Below are 15,363 nucleotides of genomic sequence, written 5' to 3'. Positions count from 1 at the left end.
CGGGGGCAGAAAGCAGTACTGCCAGAAGGAGGGTGGGTGGAGAGGTCGGTCGGTCGGTCGTGGGCAAGCTGGGGAGGTAGGGTTGGGGGAGGGGGAGCAATCCAGAGAGGAAGGTGGAAGACAACAGGGAGGCCATGCACCCCCCCCCCTCCGATCCCAGAGCGATTGAGCCATCTGGCTGCAAGGCACCGGGTGCTGTGAAGTTTGGAGGGAGGGTTTGATGGGGGTTTCTGGTCCGTCCTGTGTAACAGGGTGTCGTGCTCTCTCAGCAGGTCTCAGCCAGCCACGCCTCCCTCGGACGTGCCTAGTTGAGCATCATTGCCACTGACCTTCTGCCTTGGGTGGGGCCTGGCCTGTGGCTGGCTGGGCACGATGCCTCGGAAAAGGAAACATTGTCAGCGTGCAGCCCCCCCTCAGCTGGCTGCGGTCACTGCCACGGGAACCCCAGTCGTGGCCAGGGCGGGCTCAGGGTGCCGCATGCAGCTGAGTCGCAGGACTAGGAGTCCAGCCTACTTTCCCTTCAGCTTCCTGCCAGTGGACTGTCAGCTCCATGTCTTCTCTTTCCTTTCCGAGGTGGAGAAGTGCACAGCTGCCCTGGTTTGTGAAGCCTGGAGCAAGCTGATCCGCACCCCCAGGCTCTGGAGGGTGGCTGACTTCATGAGACTGGGGGCCTTCCAGTCAGGCATGGATTTGGTGCTGGTTTCTGCCAGAGAATTTGAGAGATGGAAAGAGTGGGTCCACCAGTATGCCTATCACCTGAGCTCTCGCAGTGCTAGCCTGCTAGTCCTCAGGGCCAGCTTTGATTTGGGTGACCAGAAGACCAAATGGGCTGACTTCCTTTCACGCTTCTTGGACACTGTCCACTGTGGGGAGCTGCAGGAGCTGGAGCTCAACTGGACCTTGACTCACTTGGAACCCCCAGACTTCTACCCGCCAGGCACCTGCAGTATGACTCAGGTCAGCCTGACCAAAATGGACCAGATCAGCAACTTCCAGACCCTTCTGGAGAAGTTTATCCAGAGATCTCCAAAGCTCACCAGGATGAAGCTGCCCTTTGACTGGTCTGCATATTCAGTTGCCATGCTGACCCAGTTCCAGCAGCTTCACACCTTAGAGTTGAAATACTTCTGGAGCTTCAAAGGGGTTTGCCCAGAGATCATGCAAGATCTCACCAAAGCCCTACCCAACCTCAAAACTCTCATCCTTCATGTGCTGGTGCCAGTCAAAGACTTGGGCATCTCCTATTCTCTGGAATCCAGATCTCTGGAGTACTTGGACGTGTCCCAGAGCCGTGGCCTGGTGTTCTGTCACCTCGACCTGCCCTCCCTGAGAGTGCTGAGGATCAAGAAGACGGTTCGGGGCATCATCCTGAACCGGAGGACGAGGCTGTCTCTTCAGAGCCGCTGGTCCTGTCTGTACAGCCTGTTACGGAGTGGCACGCCCAACCTTCGGGTGTTCAACAACCAGTTGTTGCTGCCGCACTGGCGGGAGCAGACATACAAGGAGCTGAATGCCTTGCTGCTGCAATCATGCTACTGTGTTCAGCACTCGGACACGTGGTTACTGTAAAGACTGATGGTGAAGGGAACAGAAAGGAGAACCTGGGTTCTCTCGTATCTAATGGTGTCAGTGGAGGGGGTGTATAGCATGAAGAGACCATGTGTTTGCCTTGGGAGGGACCAGGTGGCCTGTGTGTCTCTGGGCCTAGCATTTGTCAGGTTTCAGGAGAGGCTACATCTGGGCCCAGAGTTTGCTCAAAATGGGAGGCTGACTGAGGGATGTTCAGAGAGAAGGACACTCTGTTTCCCTTCTACCAAGACAGAGTAAATGTTCTGTTCCCCACAGCTGGTCTCTGCTTTTCATTTATAAGTGCACTTTATGGCCCATAAGTGATGGCCTGTGCTCCTTACGTAACAGGAAGGGCTCTGAGTGCTGCACACAGTAAAATCACAGATCTGCAGCCAGACACGGGTGCCCTGGTTGTCTAAATGCGCTGATGCAGAAGTGAAGATAGAATTGGTAACCTTTTGAGCTCAGACCCCCATGAACCTCTGTCTGACGCAGTCACAAGGTAGTTCCATGTTCTTAGCTAGACAGTGTTATCAGCTTGTTACAGCAGGGGAGTTGGGTTTCCTGGGTTCTTTTACAGTCACTGTCATTAATTTTGGACATGTTACTTAGACTCATTTTCAAAAGCAGCCTCTAATTTTGGGTGCCTGACTCGAGCTATCTTGCAAGTTGTGGGAGCGCAGCAGCTCTGCAAATCAGGACCAAGGGGTCTCGAGTTAGGAACCTCAGGGTCCCATCTTTAAAATGGCAATAAGCCAAACTTGCCTCTCTAGGAAGGTGGTGAGGCCTTTAGACCCTTGGACTTAGGTGCTGCCAAAATATGAAGTAGTATTAGATCATCATTAGTGGAGGAACATGGATTTGTGCCATTTCCCAGCCAGCAGAAGGCACCCCTTACTTTGTTATGCCGATACATAACCTGACTGATTCTTGAGACATATCCATTCCCAGACGGTTTCTCTGATGCTGGTGGCCAAGTGCTGAGTTGACCCTAATAAAGATAAACAGAGCCCCATCTCTGTCAGTCTGTTCTAACTCTGCACTGGGCCAGGAATTCTTACTAATGGTTGGATCTGTTTCCTAGTCGCCTCCTCCTAGCCTGGAGGGAGCATATGTGTAATCCTGGATTTGTAGCGGTGATGCTCCTTGTGGGACATGGTGCGGAAGACGACATGGCTTTGTGCTGGGGTCTGTTTCATAGGCTGTGGTGAGGGGGCAGATCCAGAGTTATTTCAGACTGCACAAGTGGCTGGGAAGAGGGAGCTTCGTTGTCAAATGCTGGCAGGGGTGATTCCCATGTGTGGTCTCTGCTGCTGTTGATTCTCTTTCCCTCAGGAGGCTTGAGCCAAAAGCCTCGGGTAGCCTCTGGCTCAACTGACCCAAGTAAGGGTTTGTCCAACACCTAGCACACCTAGGTCCAGGACTAGGGCTCCTAGGCACTACAGTTAGACAACTAAATAATCAGGGTCCTACCCCACATCTGTTTGTACCTTCAGTCAAATGAGTGGGGCCCTCCTGTGTCTCCTGCCACTTTCTGATGCCTGAAAATGTGCTTTGCTTTTCCTGTCGCTCCCTTTCTCACAGCCCTCCCTGCCACAAGCCCTAATAGCATTTCATGTTCACCTCCAGGAGCTCTGCTTGTCTCTGTGCCAGCAGCGCTGATCGCGATTGCAATCTCCATTCCCACAGTGGGTCCGTGAGGATGGTAGGGAGCACAGCAACACTGGCTGCCAGGAACACGTTACTCGTCTCCTCTGCTCATGATGCTGGCTTCCCCAAGAACATCGAATCAGGTTCAAGGTCTTGGTCCTCATCGTCATAGCCTGGACCCAGGGTATCTAAAAGAACCTAAAGCTCCAGGATGCAAACCCTGATTGACAACTCCATTCCTCTGGCACCATGGGACTCTCAACAATGAGGATAAAGCTTGTTTGTGCAGGAGACAGAGCCTCCTCAGGGATCACTCTGAGCCCATGGAATGAACCCCCACCCCCAGGCACCAAGGACCACCCCAAACCTCCCCACCATCCGCTCTGAGCACATTGCCTTGCCTTCTCTAACAAACATATTGCAGCGTGTGTGTATCTATGCAAAAGAAAACGCTCCCCTGCATGTAGGGAGAGGATGAGAGTGAATGCATTACAGATATGTGGTTATGTTGCTTAATGCACTCAGGCAGGTGCTCAGATACAATGATGAGCACGGCAGAAGAAACTCTGTAGTACAGAATAGATTGGAACTGTGGGGCTCTGTAGCCTGAAGTGATTCCCATGGCTATGGGCGCATCAGTAATGAGCACAGAGTGATGGTGGTTTTTGTTCCTCCTGCATACAGCTTTGCTCAGTGGGGGTTGTGGTTTGGTCACACTGTGTAGGGTAAGGAGAGACAGGATTGTACCTCCGTACTGCTTCAGAGCCCCAGTCCTGGCCCAGGACCCCATTATGCTAGGTGCTGTACAGACACAACAGTCAGTCCATGAGAGACGTAGTTCTGTCTTATGTTGTACTGGAACATGGTAGCCAAGTCCTGCTTGTCCCTGACCTGGTCGCAGTGCCTGCGTGACCTCCTCAGTCTGACTGTTCCACAAGGGTGTGTGGCCGTGCTGCCTTTGTTCCCCCCGTGCTTGTGCAGGCAGAGGGGCTGCTGAATGGACTGTAAAGCATCCTATCTGTGCTGTTGGAAAAGACGCAACCTGCTTGAGGAGGGAGGCTGCAGCACTTCTACTTCCCTGAGCTACGTGGTGACCTTTGTGAACATACAGTTCAGTGTGTGTGGTCTGAAGCAGCCAGGCACTCCAGACGTGCTCTCTCTTGCATGGAGCTCAAGGTTACGCTCCCCACCATGCCCTCTGAAGGCTGAAGTCCTTTGTTCCTGGACAGCTCCACTCCGAGCAGTGCAGTGTAAGATTCCCCCTTGTCCTGGACAGGGGATCGCCTTTAGGGGCCCGAGAAGAGTCTAGGCTCCTTTACATCTTGCTCTCTTGAGTATAGTTGCCAGCGAGGGTTTTGATTGTGATGCTATTTAGAATCTGGACAGAGAAACAACTTCCTTCTCTTAGGCCACTGGTCATCGGAAACGTGCATAGCCACTAGCTCATCACTGAAGCTGTTATCTGGCGTGGGTCATGTGAACTGGTGCCCTAGAAGTGGAGGCCGTGTGTCCTATTACAAATTCCTTGAATCATTCAGACCCTTCTCCAAGCCCAGTGCTGTGCTGTTCTGAGCGTTCAGCCATGCCCTGTATCTTGTGATCACAGCACAACAGGATTTTACAAAGATCACAGCCCCTTTCTCTTTCAGTTCCAGGATTAGTTCTATGGTGCGTCTGTTCTCTGCTCTTAATTCATTTTTTTTTAAAAACCATAAGAACGGCCATACTGGGGTCAGACCAAAAATCCATCTAGCCCGGTGTCCTGTCTTCCAACAGCGGCCAATGCCAGGTGCCCCAGAGGGAATGAACAGAACAGGGAATCATCAAGTGATCCATCCCCTGTCGTCCATTCCCAGCTTCTGGCAAACAAAATCTTCTGAAATTTAAAAAAACCCTTCCGGTCCAGATGTGAATTAAATTTAAAAAAAATCCACTGAGTTGTGGTTGGTTTTTTTTTAAGATTCCCAAAACTTCTGAAAGCAGTTCTTACCCGATGTAAATCACTTCTTCGCTGAGAACAAAATGAGACATTTCAACCCAAAATGGAACATTTTTCACCAGAAAATTAAGGGCTTGGACTGGAAGTGTCACCATTACTCATAGCATCACAAACACGTGGACTGTGTGAGAATCTTTCTCAGTTGACAGTAGTTTTAAGCTGGTATAGAGTTAGGTGATTGGAGAGACCAGCTAGTCCATCTTCTACATCGGCCTAGGTTGGAATAGATCCCGACAGTACTGCTCTCCCCTGTCCAGTCCAGTTCTAAACTCTAACGCAATGATTAGATTTTAGGCCTGAAGCTGCCAAACTGTGTCCTTGTTTCCATCCCAAACCTCTTTGGGATTAGTGGGTTCTCTCTGAACCAAAGGAGCATTTCAATGTTACTTGCTAACCATGGGCTGAATATTGAAAAGTAAAAACGTGTCATTGAAGTAGTTTTGGTTATGCTCCCTAGTTTCACGCAGACAAGCTTGCATTTGGTTCTTGTGTCAATCCAGAATAACTCCTTTCACTTCAAAGGAGATATTTTACATTTCCATCTGTGTAAGTGAAGTCAGAATCTGGCCCACTAAATGCATACCCAATCAAATGAACAGCTACCTCAACTTCTCAGCAGTAAGGAGAGAGATCCAGTGCTTGCCTTCAGCTGTGCTGTATGCACAATCTGTGTTTAGAATTGTGCTGCAGAGAAGCGTCTGTATTATTGATCAGATGTCAAATGGCTCATGTTAACACTTGAATCATACAGGCTGCTGTTTTAGTGACCAGCACTTGCTGTTCTAGGCTTTGTTGGGAGCCTACATGTCTGTCACTTATCTATAGAAATGGTAAGGACAAATGGTTAACAAACTGTCCTCTTAGCACTCACCTCGTTTGCATTTCAAGCTGCACTGCTACCAGCGCTACATTGCTACAGCCTTGAGAATGATGCTGTGTCTCAACGGTAAATACACTTAATGCTTCAATTATTCTTTCCATCCGAGGAACTCAGAAGCACTTAACAGACATTCCCAGCCTAACCTGGGAGCTAGGTCAGTACCGGTCCCTTCCACGCATGGAGGAACGGAGATGGAGAGAAGTGAAGCAACTTGGCTAAATTCCCCAAGAAACCAGATGTGCTGACTCTCCCTGTGCCTTTTAACCACAAGGCTGTGCTTCCTAAACAAGGTAGGGACTTCTCAAACCACAGAGTGCCTTTTAAACTCCTCTCAGCTGGTTCTTGCCACACACCTTCCTGGTGAACTAGAAATGTACTTCAATTAACCAGCATTGATCATCAATAGGAAACACCCCAGGAATTATAATCCTCAATATCCATAACTGAATTAAAGTTGCCTAGGCCCTAACCCTGAAGCGTGTACAGATGTTTTGTGGGATTCCCCTCCTAGCAATCAGACTCTGTGCTATCGGCACCTTTTCCTCTCGTACATTTTCGAGCTGATCGCTTCTTGGGCAGCCTCAGCACTAAGAGACTCTTCTCTCCAACAGCTGAGGTGCCTAGAAATGAAGGATTTTAGGGCTGGCTTGGTCAGGACGCTGGAATCGCTCTTGGAAGTGATTTGACTAGAGAGGAACAATTGCTTCCCAAACAGTGCATCAGTTACATTCATATGCTGGAGCAGAGTTTAGATACATGCAGTTCAACTGTTTCTTTCTCCCAGAAATTGCTGGGCATAGGGCACAGGCTGATCTCAGAGCATTGTCCATGCATGCTAAGAAATGAGGTATATCCTTGAAGGCATGAACTGATGCAGCAATGAAGAGTCAAAGAGGTGTAGCTCCAGCTTTAGAATGCTGTTTTGCACTCCACCTCTGTTCACTTCCAAACCTCCTCACTGCAACCTTAAGCTCTTCAGAGAGCACTGCTAGCAGATTGTACGGCAGGAGAAACCCTTAATGGTGGTGCTCATAGCAGAAAGAAATTCCATGGTTTACATACAACAGTGAGGCAGCTTGATCTGATGGTCAGAGCATGGGACTAAGAATCTTGGGATCTACCAGCTCTGACCCTAACTCATTTGGGCAATCTCAGTTTTATCATCTGTAAAATGGGCATAGGTGTACCTGTCTCCCAGGGAGTGGAGTGTTTGTAAAGCATGATATAGCTGGGTAGCTAATGTCCTCCAAAACTCTAATGCAGCACTACCCATTCTGTAGGGAAAAAGGTAGGAAAAGGAATTAATGGGAGGAGGGCTTTTTTGTGGTTAGCACATGGGAGCAGGAGGCAGGATGCCTGGATTCTATTCCTAGCTCTGCCACTGACTTGCTGAATGACCTTGCATCAGTGACTTTTCCCGCTCTGTGCCTCAGGTGCAGAGAGGCATAGTTCATTTGTGCTTGCTAAGAGCTTGGATGCAGGGGAAACAGTACAGTATGACGGGAGCAAAATGTTAATTTAAAGGGCTGTTTTGTGGCAGGTGAGGGATCCTGACTCAAACAAAGCACACTAAGGAATTCCTTGGGCGAACATCTCCACGTTATGGGTGGGCAAACGGTTACACAGAGAGGTGACGTGACTTGTCTGGAGTCACCCAGCGAGTCAGGAATAGATCCCAAATCCTCATGACACTTGGCCCAGTGCCCATTATTTGTCCATGCTGCTTGTCCTGGCATTTCAAGTCACAGTTCCCCCGGCTATGTCTTCTGTGCATCCCATGCTGAGGTAGGCACCATTGCTTTGCCAGGGGTACTTAAGAGACTGCAAAACAGAATGAGCTCAGTCCTTAGTATTTATTTTCCAAAAGCCCCAAAATGTGCTGGGGGTTCCCCTCCCACCATAAAAACAAGGAAGGGGTGTGCAGTCTAAATTAAATATAATCCCCCCCCCCACACCCAGCTGTTGGAATAGGGTTGGGATTATCTTCCCCATTCTAAATACCTTAAAAGATGTATTCCACCTGTCTATTGCTAAAAAAACAGGATACAAATAATAGTAACTGGCCTTTATACGACATCTTCCCGCTGAGGATCTCAAAGCACTTTACTGTTGTTGTTGCTGTTTGACAGAGGAAACTGAAGCACAAAGAGATTAAGGGACCTGCTCAAGGCGACAAGGAGAGTCCTAGGCAGAAATGAACGCTGGTCTTCAAGACCTCCGGCTTCTGTTCCAACCACCAGCCAGTGCTGCAGCTTCTTAGGCCGGGTCTATAACATTTTTGTTGTGGCTGCAACAATAGTATAAATTGCTAATAGGCCCTTTCCTCTGAGCTGGATTGCCTTGAGCTGTAGCGTGAAGAGCGTGAAGAGCATGAAGAGCATGAAGAGCATGCCTCCGAGGAAGTGAGCTGTCGCTCACGAAAGCTCATGCTCAAATAAACTGGTTAGTCTCTAAGGTGCCACAAGTCCTCCTGTTCTTTTTGCGAATACAGACTAACACGGCTGCTACTCTGAAACCTGAAAAAAGAGCATGTTGGCTTTAACTGACTCATAGAAGATAGACATGAAACTGACCTAGTAGGTCATGCAATTCATCCCTCGTCAGTGCCTATTCTTTTGCTAATATTTTGCCCAGTCTAGTGTAAAATTTCCCAAGCCACTGGGCTGAAAGAAACCACAGAATCCCCCATGGTCCATCCCGCTGTTTGCTAAGTGGATCTGACATGTTCAAAGAGTAAAACAAGCCTCATAGACCAAAAGCAAGGTGTAGTGCAATGCTGTTCTGCTCTGAAAAGCGCCTCTCTAGCAGCAGTGCCATGGGACACTGTGTTCGTTGCTTCTGGCTCGGGTCAGACTAGCTTTAGTTCCTTGTGAATAGGGCTTTGTGTTGCTGGAGACGCCCCCTGAGATCGGAAAGTCAAGCTGGGTGCTTCCCTGCCGCCTGGGGATATTTTAAGGCTGACTCCATTAATGCACGGAAATTGCACTGAGATCCTTGAATGCAAGGAATTGTGGCTCTGTGCATTGGCCAGGTCAAGTTAGGTATATTCCTACTGGCCTCCTCGACTCAACAGATGGAGCAGGGAACCCTCTGCTGGCTTTATTTTTTAATATACAGCTACAGTGCCATAGGGCGCTTTACTCAGCTAGCCTGTGTCCTGAAGAACATATAAACTCTGCTGACTATGATAAGCTGGAGGAGATTGGAGATTATACCTGGCAAGCGGGAGGGAGGGAGGGAGGTAATCACAGAATAAACCTATGGGTGCTGTTGTTGGCTCCTAGCTCTAGAAAAACATTTCCGTTGCTTTTTGATAGCTGGAAAGGAAGTAGTGGATTGTTTCAGGGCCTGTGGGAAAAGGAGGAAGGGGAGGTATTGCAGAGTATGGGGTCAGAGTGTGCTCTGGGGAGGGGTAAGGAAACAACAGGGCATGGCAGGGAGGTGTATTGGTGGACCAGAGGGGTGGGGGACCGATGCAGGCAGGTGAGAACTGGACAGGGCCTTGGAAACTGCAGAAGGGGCTGTGGAGCCTGTGAAGGGGGGGTGGGGTGATATGAGCTGAGCAGCCAGCGAGAAAGCTGGGTGGCAGCAGCATTTCAGATGGGAGCGAGGTGGCAGTTGGGAAGGCCGGCGAAGGAGGTTGTAGTTGTCCAGGCGGGAGATTGACGAGGGGTTGGCGGTAGGGAACGGACTGGGAAGCAAGAGCGTCTTAGCCAGAGGTCAAGCATGTGCTCGGCCAAAACGAGGAGCCATGCCCTTCGCCTTGAGGCCCAGCAAAGAGCTACAGGGGGAGAGACCTGCAGCAGAAGCCTTTCCACTAAACCTGCCTTACAGCCAGGTCTCCAGTTCAAATCCTGGCCCTGCTGCACAGAGAGAAGCAGTCCTGCAGCCCCACTCCCAGCTTCAACAAAGGGGCAGGGCGCTGCCTTCCCTCCTACAGCTGGCCAAGAGGGCTTTCTCTGCCAGCATTTCTTGGGCTCCAGTGTTCAGCGTTATTGGTTTCCTCACACGAGCTGTCACTTCGCCAGCATCCTAGAGTGCACCACTTTGAAGTTCCCTGTAATTTGCAGTAAAACCAGGCACTTAATGCCCCTTGTTGATTTCAGCAGGTGGCAGGAGATGAACAGACTCCATGTTAATAAGCCTGGAGCTACTCTCAGCAGCAGCTCATTAATCTCTCAATTAGAGGGAGCATATAGCTTTGTGCATAAATTTGTGGCCACATATATTTAAACTTCACTAATGCAGGCTAAAGGGAGTACATAAATCCTATTATCTCTTGCCTCCACATCAGAGTGTCAATGCGGGAGATTCCTAGATCATTTTATGCCCGTGGAGCAGTAGAGTCTGCAGAAAGAGGAATTGCTTTATGAGAGCAAATGTTTGGGCAAAAGGCAACAAGTGGGGGTTCCTGTAATGTCTCCCCATCCCAAACCCAGGCTAGGTAAAGAAAAGACAGCCTAGAAAAAGAACTGGGTGGTAATCTGTAAGCACAGTCTCCTACAGCCGGGCTCAATAGGTGGAAGGGCAGATCAATGGAAGGAGCTATCACGGCTCAGCTGAGAAGCTAATAGCTTGGCCGTAAAGGAGTTGCCCCTGTGTTGTGGGTATGAGGCAATTCTAATGTTCACGAGATTCTCTGAGATCACCAGATGGAAGGGATGTTAAACCTCCTGCCTCAGGGTTTAAGCTGATCTCTCACCTTTCGAGACCAGGATGATCTCCAGTTATCCCACACCTGCTACTGGATTCTTACACCTTCCTCTGCAGTATCTGGTGTTGGCCACTCTCAGAGACTGGGCTAGATGGACCTTGGTTCTGATCCAGTCTAGCAACTCCTTGTTCCCAAGCCCAACAAGATTGCAAAAAGCTTCTCTCTATGGCTGGCTAGCAGTGTTGCGCCACGGGAGTGGACATGGGTCGCAGTGCTGGCGTTGGGCTCACTCATTTTCCATAGTTTTCTTGGTTAATATCTGTTAAATGGAATCAGTTACCTTAACTTCCCCAAAGCAGAGACCTGCTAGCCAGCGTGGCCGCCTCACAGAAGAAATCATGATAATGCTTGTCACTTGTTAGACTGTGACTCTCTGGGGCCCTGATGGCAACGGCCCATTTGGGTTTCCTGCCTGTACTGAGCTGGCAAGCAGGGTGAATGAACTGTATTTCACCGTTATGGCTGGAGGGGACAATTCTTGGAAGACTGTTGCACACCGGTGTCTGAAGTCCCATGAGAGAGACTAACGGCCTTTTGGTCACCTCTCAAAAGACCAAGGTCATTGAGGGGGCGTACAACCTTTGTGATGGGGCAGGGCATGAAGAGGGTAGTGATGCAAAATGCAGAGCAGCTGCAGCTAGCTCTGTCTCACATCTACCTGAAATGCCCCAGCTGAAGGAGGGGTTTGGAACAGAAAAGAGAGAAAGCAGGTAGCAGAGGCCTGCCCTGGTAGAGCAGGATCTCTCTGCTGTGCCTGGAAGGAAGCAGATCCCAGGGGCCTGAGAACTAGAGCTAGCCTGGAAAAGAAAAAAGGCAGATTGAGGTTACAGAGGGTCCCTCTACTTGATGAGTGGGCAGCCTGATGAGGTCTCCCCTGGAGCTGGGGTGGTGGTGGATGGCCCCAGCTGTAGCCTGTTGGGAGTTCTGGGGTGGGGGAGTTTCACCCCACAGCAAATGGCTCTCCAGTATCACAGCCTTAATTCCTGGGAATGTGAGGTTCAGGTCAGCAATGCTCCTACCCAGCACCTTGCTTGGGAAGGGAAACTCTGAGATGGATAAAAACAAGGGGGTGGTGGTGGTGGAATTGACACACTGGCAAGTAGCCAGATAACTCCTGGAAAGTGACTGTTTTCCAGGGCTTTGCAGGGTCAGGTGCCAGGTGGATGGTTGGGAGACTTTTCCCCCCAGTGAGGCTGGGCAGGGAGCGCTGACCTGTTCTGCCTCCTCGATTGCTGAGCTCTCACACTCATAAAAATAGCCACACTGGGTCAGACCAAAGGTCCATCTAGCCCAGTATCCTGTCTTCCGACAGCGGCCAGTGCCAGGTGCCCCAGACGGAATGAACGGAACAGATAATCATCAAGTGATCCATCCCATCACCCATTCCCAGCTTCTGGCAAACAGAGACTAGGGTCACCACCCCTGCTCATTCTGGCTAACAGCCGTATCCTCCATGAGTGTATCTAGATCTTTTTTGAACCCTGTTATAATCTTGGCCTTCACAACATCCTCTGGCAAGGAGTTCCACAGGTTGATTGTGCATTCTGTGAAAAAATATTTGTTTTAAACCTACTGCCTATTAATTTCATTTGGTGGCCCCTAATTCTTGTGTTATGAGGAGTAAATAATTTGTTTACTTTCTCCACACGTTTCATGATTTTATAGACCACTTATCATATCCCCCCTTAGTTGTCTCTTTTCCCAGATGAAATGTCCCAGTCTTATTAATCTCTCCTCATACAGAAGCCATTCCATACCCCTAATCATTTTTGTTGCCCTTTTCTGAACCTTTTCCAAGTCCAATATCTCTGTTTTGAGATGTGGGGACCATATCTGCACGCAGTATTCAAGGTGTGGGCGTACCATGGATTTATATAGAGGCAATAGGATATTTTCTTTCTTACTATCTCTCTCTTTCTTAATGATTCCCAACAGTCTGTTTGCTTTTTTGACCACTGCTGCACGTTGAGTGGATGGTTTCAGAGAACTATCCACAATGACTCCAAGATCTCTTTCTTGAGTGGTAACAGCTAATTTAGACCCCATCATTTTATATGTATAGTTGGGATTATGTTTTCCAATGTGCATTACTTTGCATTTATCAACACTGAATTTCATCTGCCATTTTGTTGCCCAGTCACCCAGTTTTGTGAGATCCTTTTGTAGCTCTTCACAGTCTGCCTGGGACATAACTGTCTTGATTAGTTTTGTATCATCTGCAAATTTTGCCACCTCCCTGTTTACCCCTTTTCCCGTATTATTTATGAATATGTTAAATAGGACTGGGCCCAGTACAGACCCCTGGGGGACACCACTATTTACTTCTTTCCATTCTGAAAACTGACCATTTATTCCTACCCTTTGTTTCCTATCTTTTAACCATTTACCAATCCATGAGAGAACCTTCCTTTTCATCCCATGACAGCTTACTTTGCTTAAGAGCCTTTGATGAGGGACCTTGTCAAAAGCTTTCTGAAAATCTAAATAAACTATATCCACTGGATCCCTCTTGTCCACATGCTCGTTGACCCCCTCAAAGAATTCTAGTAGATTGGTGAGGCACGATTTCCTTTTACAAATACCATGTTGACTCTTCCCCAACAAATTATGTTCATCTATGTGTCTGACAATTTTGTTCTTTACGATAATTTCAAACAGTTTGCCCGGTACTGAAGTCAGGTTTACTAGCCTGTAATTGCTGGGGTCACCTCTGGAGCCCTTTTAAAAAATTGGCATCATATTAGCTACCCTCCAGTCTTTTGGTACAGAAGCTGATTTAAATGATAGATTACAGACTAGTTAGTAGTCCTGCAATTTCACATTTGAGTTCCTTCAGAACTCTTGGTCCTGGTGACTTATTACTGTTTAATTTACCAATTTGTTCCAAAACCTCCTCTAATGACACCTCAATCTGGGACAGTTCCTCAGATTTGTCACCTAAAAAAAAAAAAAAAAAAGCAAACTCCATAAGCAAACAGGCACTGCTTCCCGACGCAAACGTTGGTCCGGGATTGAACAGGGGGAAGGCAGGCAGGCCAGTCGGCCAGCCAGTCCTGCACAGCTATGGATATATGGGAATAAACATACTGGAGTGAATGAATCACTCCTTGGAGGGAGGCAGGGGTCTGTGCTGCTGGGGGGATAGATCAGGAGGTGGTGGGGGGGAATGTTAGATCACTACATTGGTAAAGAGGCACAATCCTCTAGAACAGTGGTTCTCAAACCTGTGGGCTGTTTGCAGCCCAATCAGCACACAGCTGCAGCCCATGTGACATCCTCAAGGCAATACAGGTAATATCTATATTGTGTGGATGCAGCCCACATAACACACAGAGAGCTGCATATGTGGCCCACAATGGTAAATAGGTTGAGAACCGCTGTCCTAGAAGCTCATGATCCAGCTGATGCTATTTGCCCTTACAAACATGGAAACAGAACAGCCAAGGAAAGCCACACTGATATGCTCCAGTTTCCCCAGCTGTCACATGAGAACAGTGCTATGGCTGTAACTCACAAGACAAGTTAAAAGACTAAAGTAAATAGTGTTTGTAAAGCATGGCGAGATCCTGCGACGGAAGGTGCCAAGGAAGCACAAACCATTAGTATTTGCTCCCCTGGGACGTATTTTCAGCCAGGCTGTATAGGGCATAAAAAGAGGACCACTTATTGTTCAGGAATTAAGTGGTGGTTTTTTTCTAAGGTGAATCACAGGCTTCTAATGGCTAATACAGAACAGGGCCAGGTACATTTCTGTAGGGGTTTCATTAAAATCTCTTGGTGGAATCTAGAGAGGGGGATAGCTCAGACTATAGGGGAAAAAGTCCCGGTGACAAGAACTACAACCCCGTTGTTATCTAATAGCTAATTACAGTGCAAGAACAGTTCACACTAATAGAGGGATGCTCCGGTTACTCATGCTTTATGCTAGAATGACCACGCTGGCCCTCTCTAGCAAAAGAGGCTTTAGGTGGCCAATGCAAATGCCAAAATAGAAAAGTTTTATTGCTGTCTATTCTACAGTAATAATGTGCTCAATGTGGACTTCAAGAAACTGGCAGATACTTTAATTTGTATCGGAGGGAGCCTGCCTCGTGGAAAGCTGCAAGATCGGTTCCAAGTGTAAGGGAATCTGTCACCTAAATTTTGCTTTAAATGAACTAGCTCTCCTCTGTGTGACAGAAATTGGGAGGGATTAAAACTACTGAATCTTATGCATAATGGAAAAATGACTGATCGACTGGAATGTATTTCTGAACCAGTTTATCATTCCAGGTTAGATTATTTTAAATCAATTAATTTAAAGGCTGGACTAAGGGTTTAATGCATTTTGTCTTTCCTTGTAATCTCTCAGGAGAATGAACCGACACTGGATGTTGCTCTGTGGATTATTCTGAGACTGGACATATGCCTTTTATCGTTAATAATGTTGAACTTCTTGCATTAGTTTTGTGTATCACTGTGGCAGACATCCCTGAACTGCCTGCTCAAGATTAGTCATAGTAAATAGCATATCACTTTCCAAACCCAATGCGCAGCCTTCTTCACTGCCTG

The 15,363-nt window shown here is 48.3% G+C and overlaps 1 protein-coding gene across 1 annotated transcript; it reads left to right on the top strand.

The window, feature by feature from the left end:
* The first annotated feature begins 14 nt into the window (after window positions 1-14).
* Window positions 15-2,700, top strand: LOC141982025 (uncharacterized). Its single transcript, XM_074943692.1, has 2 exons — window positions 15-32; window positions 273-2,700. The coding sequence occupies exon 2, from the start codon at window positions 373-375 to the stop codon at window positions 1,567-1,569; it is 1,197 nt and encodes a 398-aa protein (XP_074799793.1). The 5' UTR covers window positions 15-32; window positions 273-372; the 3' UTR covers window positions 1,570-2,700.
* Window positions 2,701-15,363: the final 12,663 nt, after the last annotated feature.

Source organism: Natator depressus, chromosome 2, assembly GCF_965152275.1.
Source record: "Natator depressus isolate rNatDep1 chromosome 2, rNatDep2.hap1, whole genome shotgun sequence".
NCBI classification, from domain to species: domain Eukaryota; kingdom Metazoa; phylum Chordata; order Testudines; family Cheloniidae; genus Natator; species Natator depressus.
The sequence above is the reverse complement of the archived record's forward strand: the minus strand, read 5'-3'. Positions and strand labels throughout refer to the sequence as shown.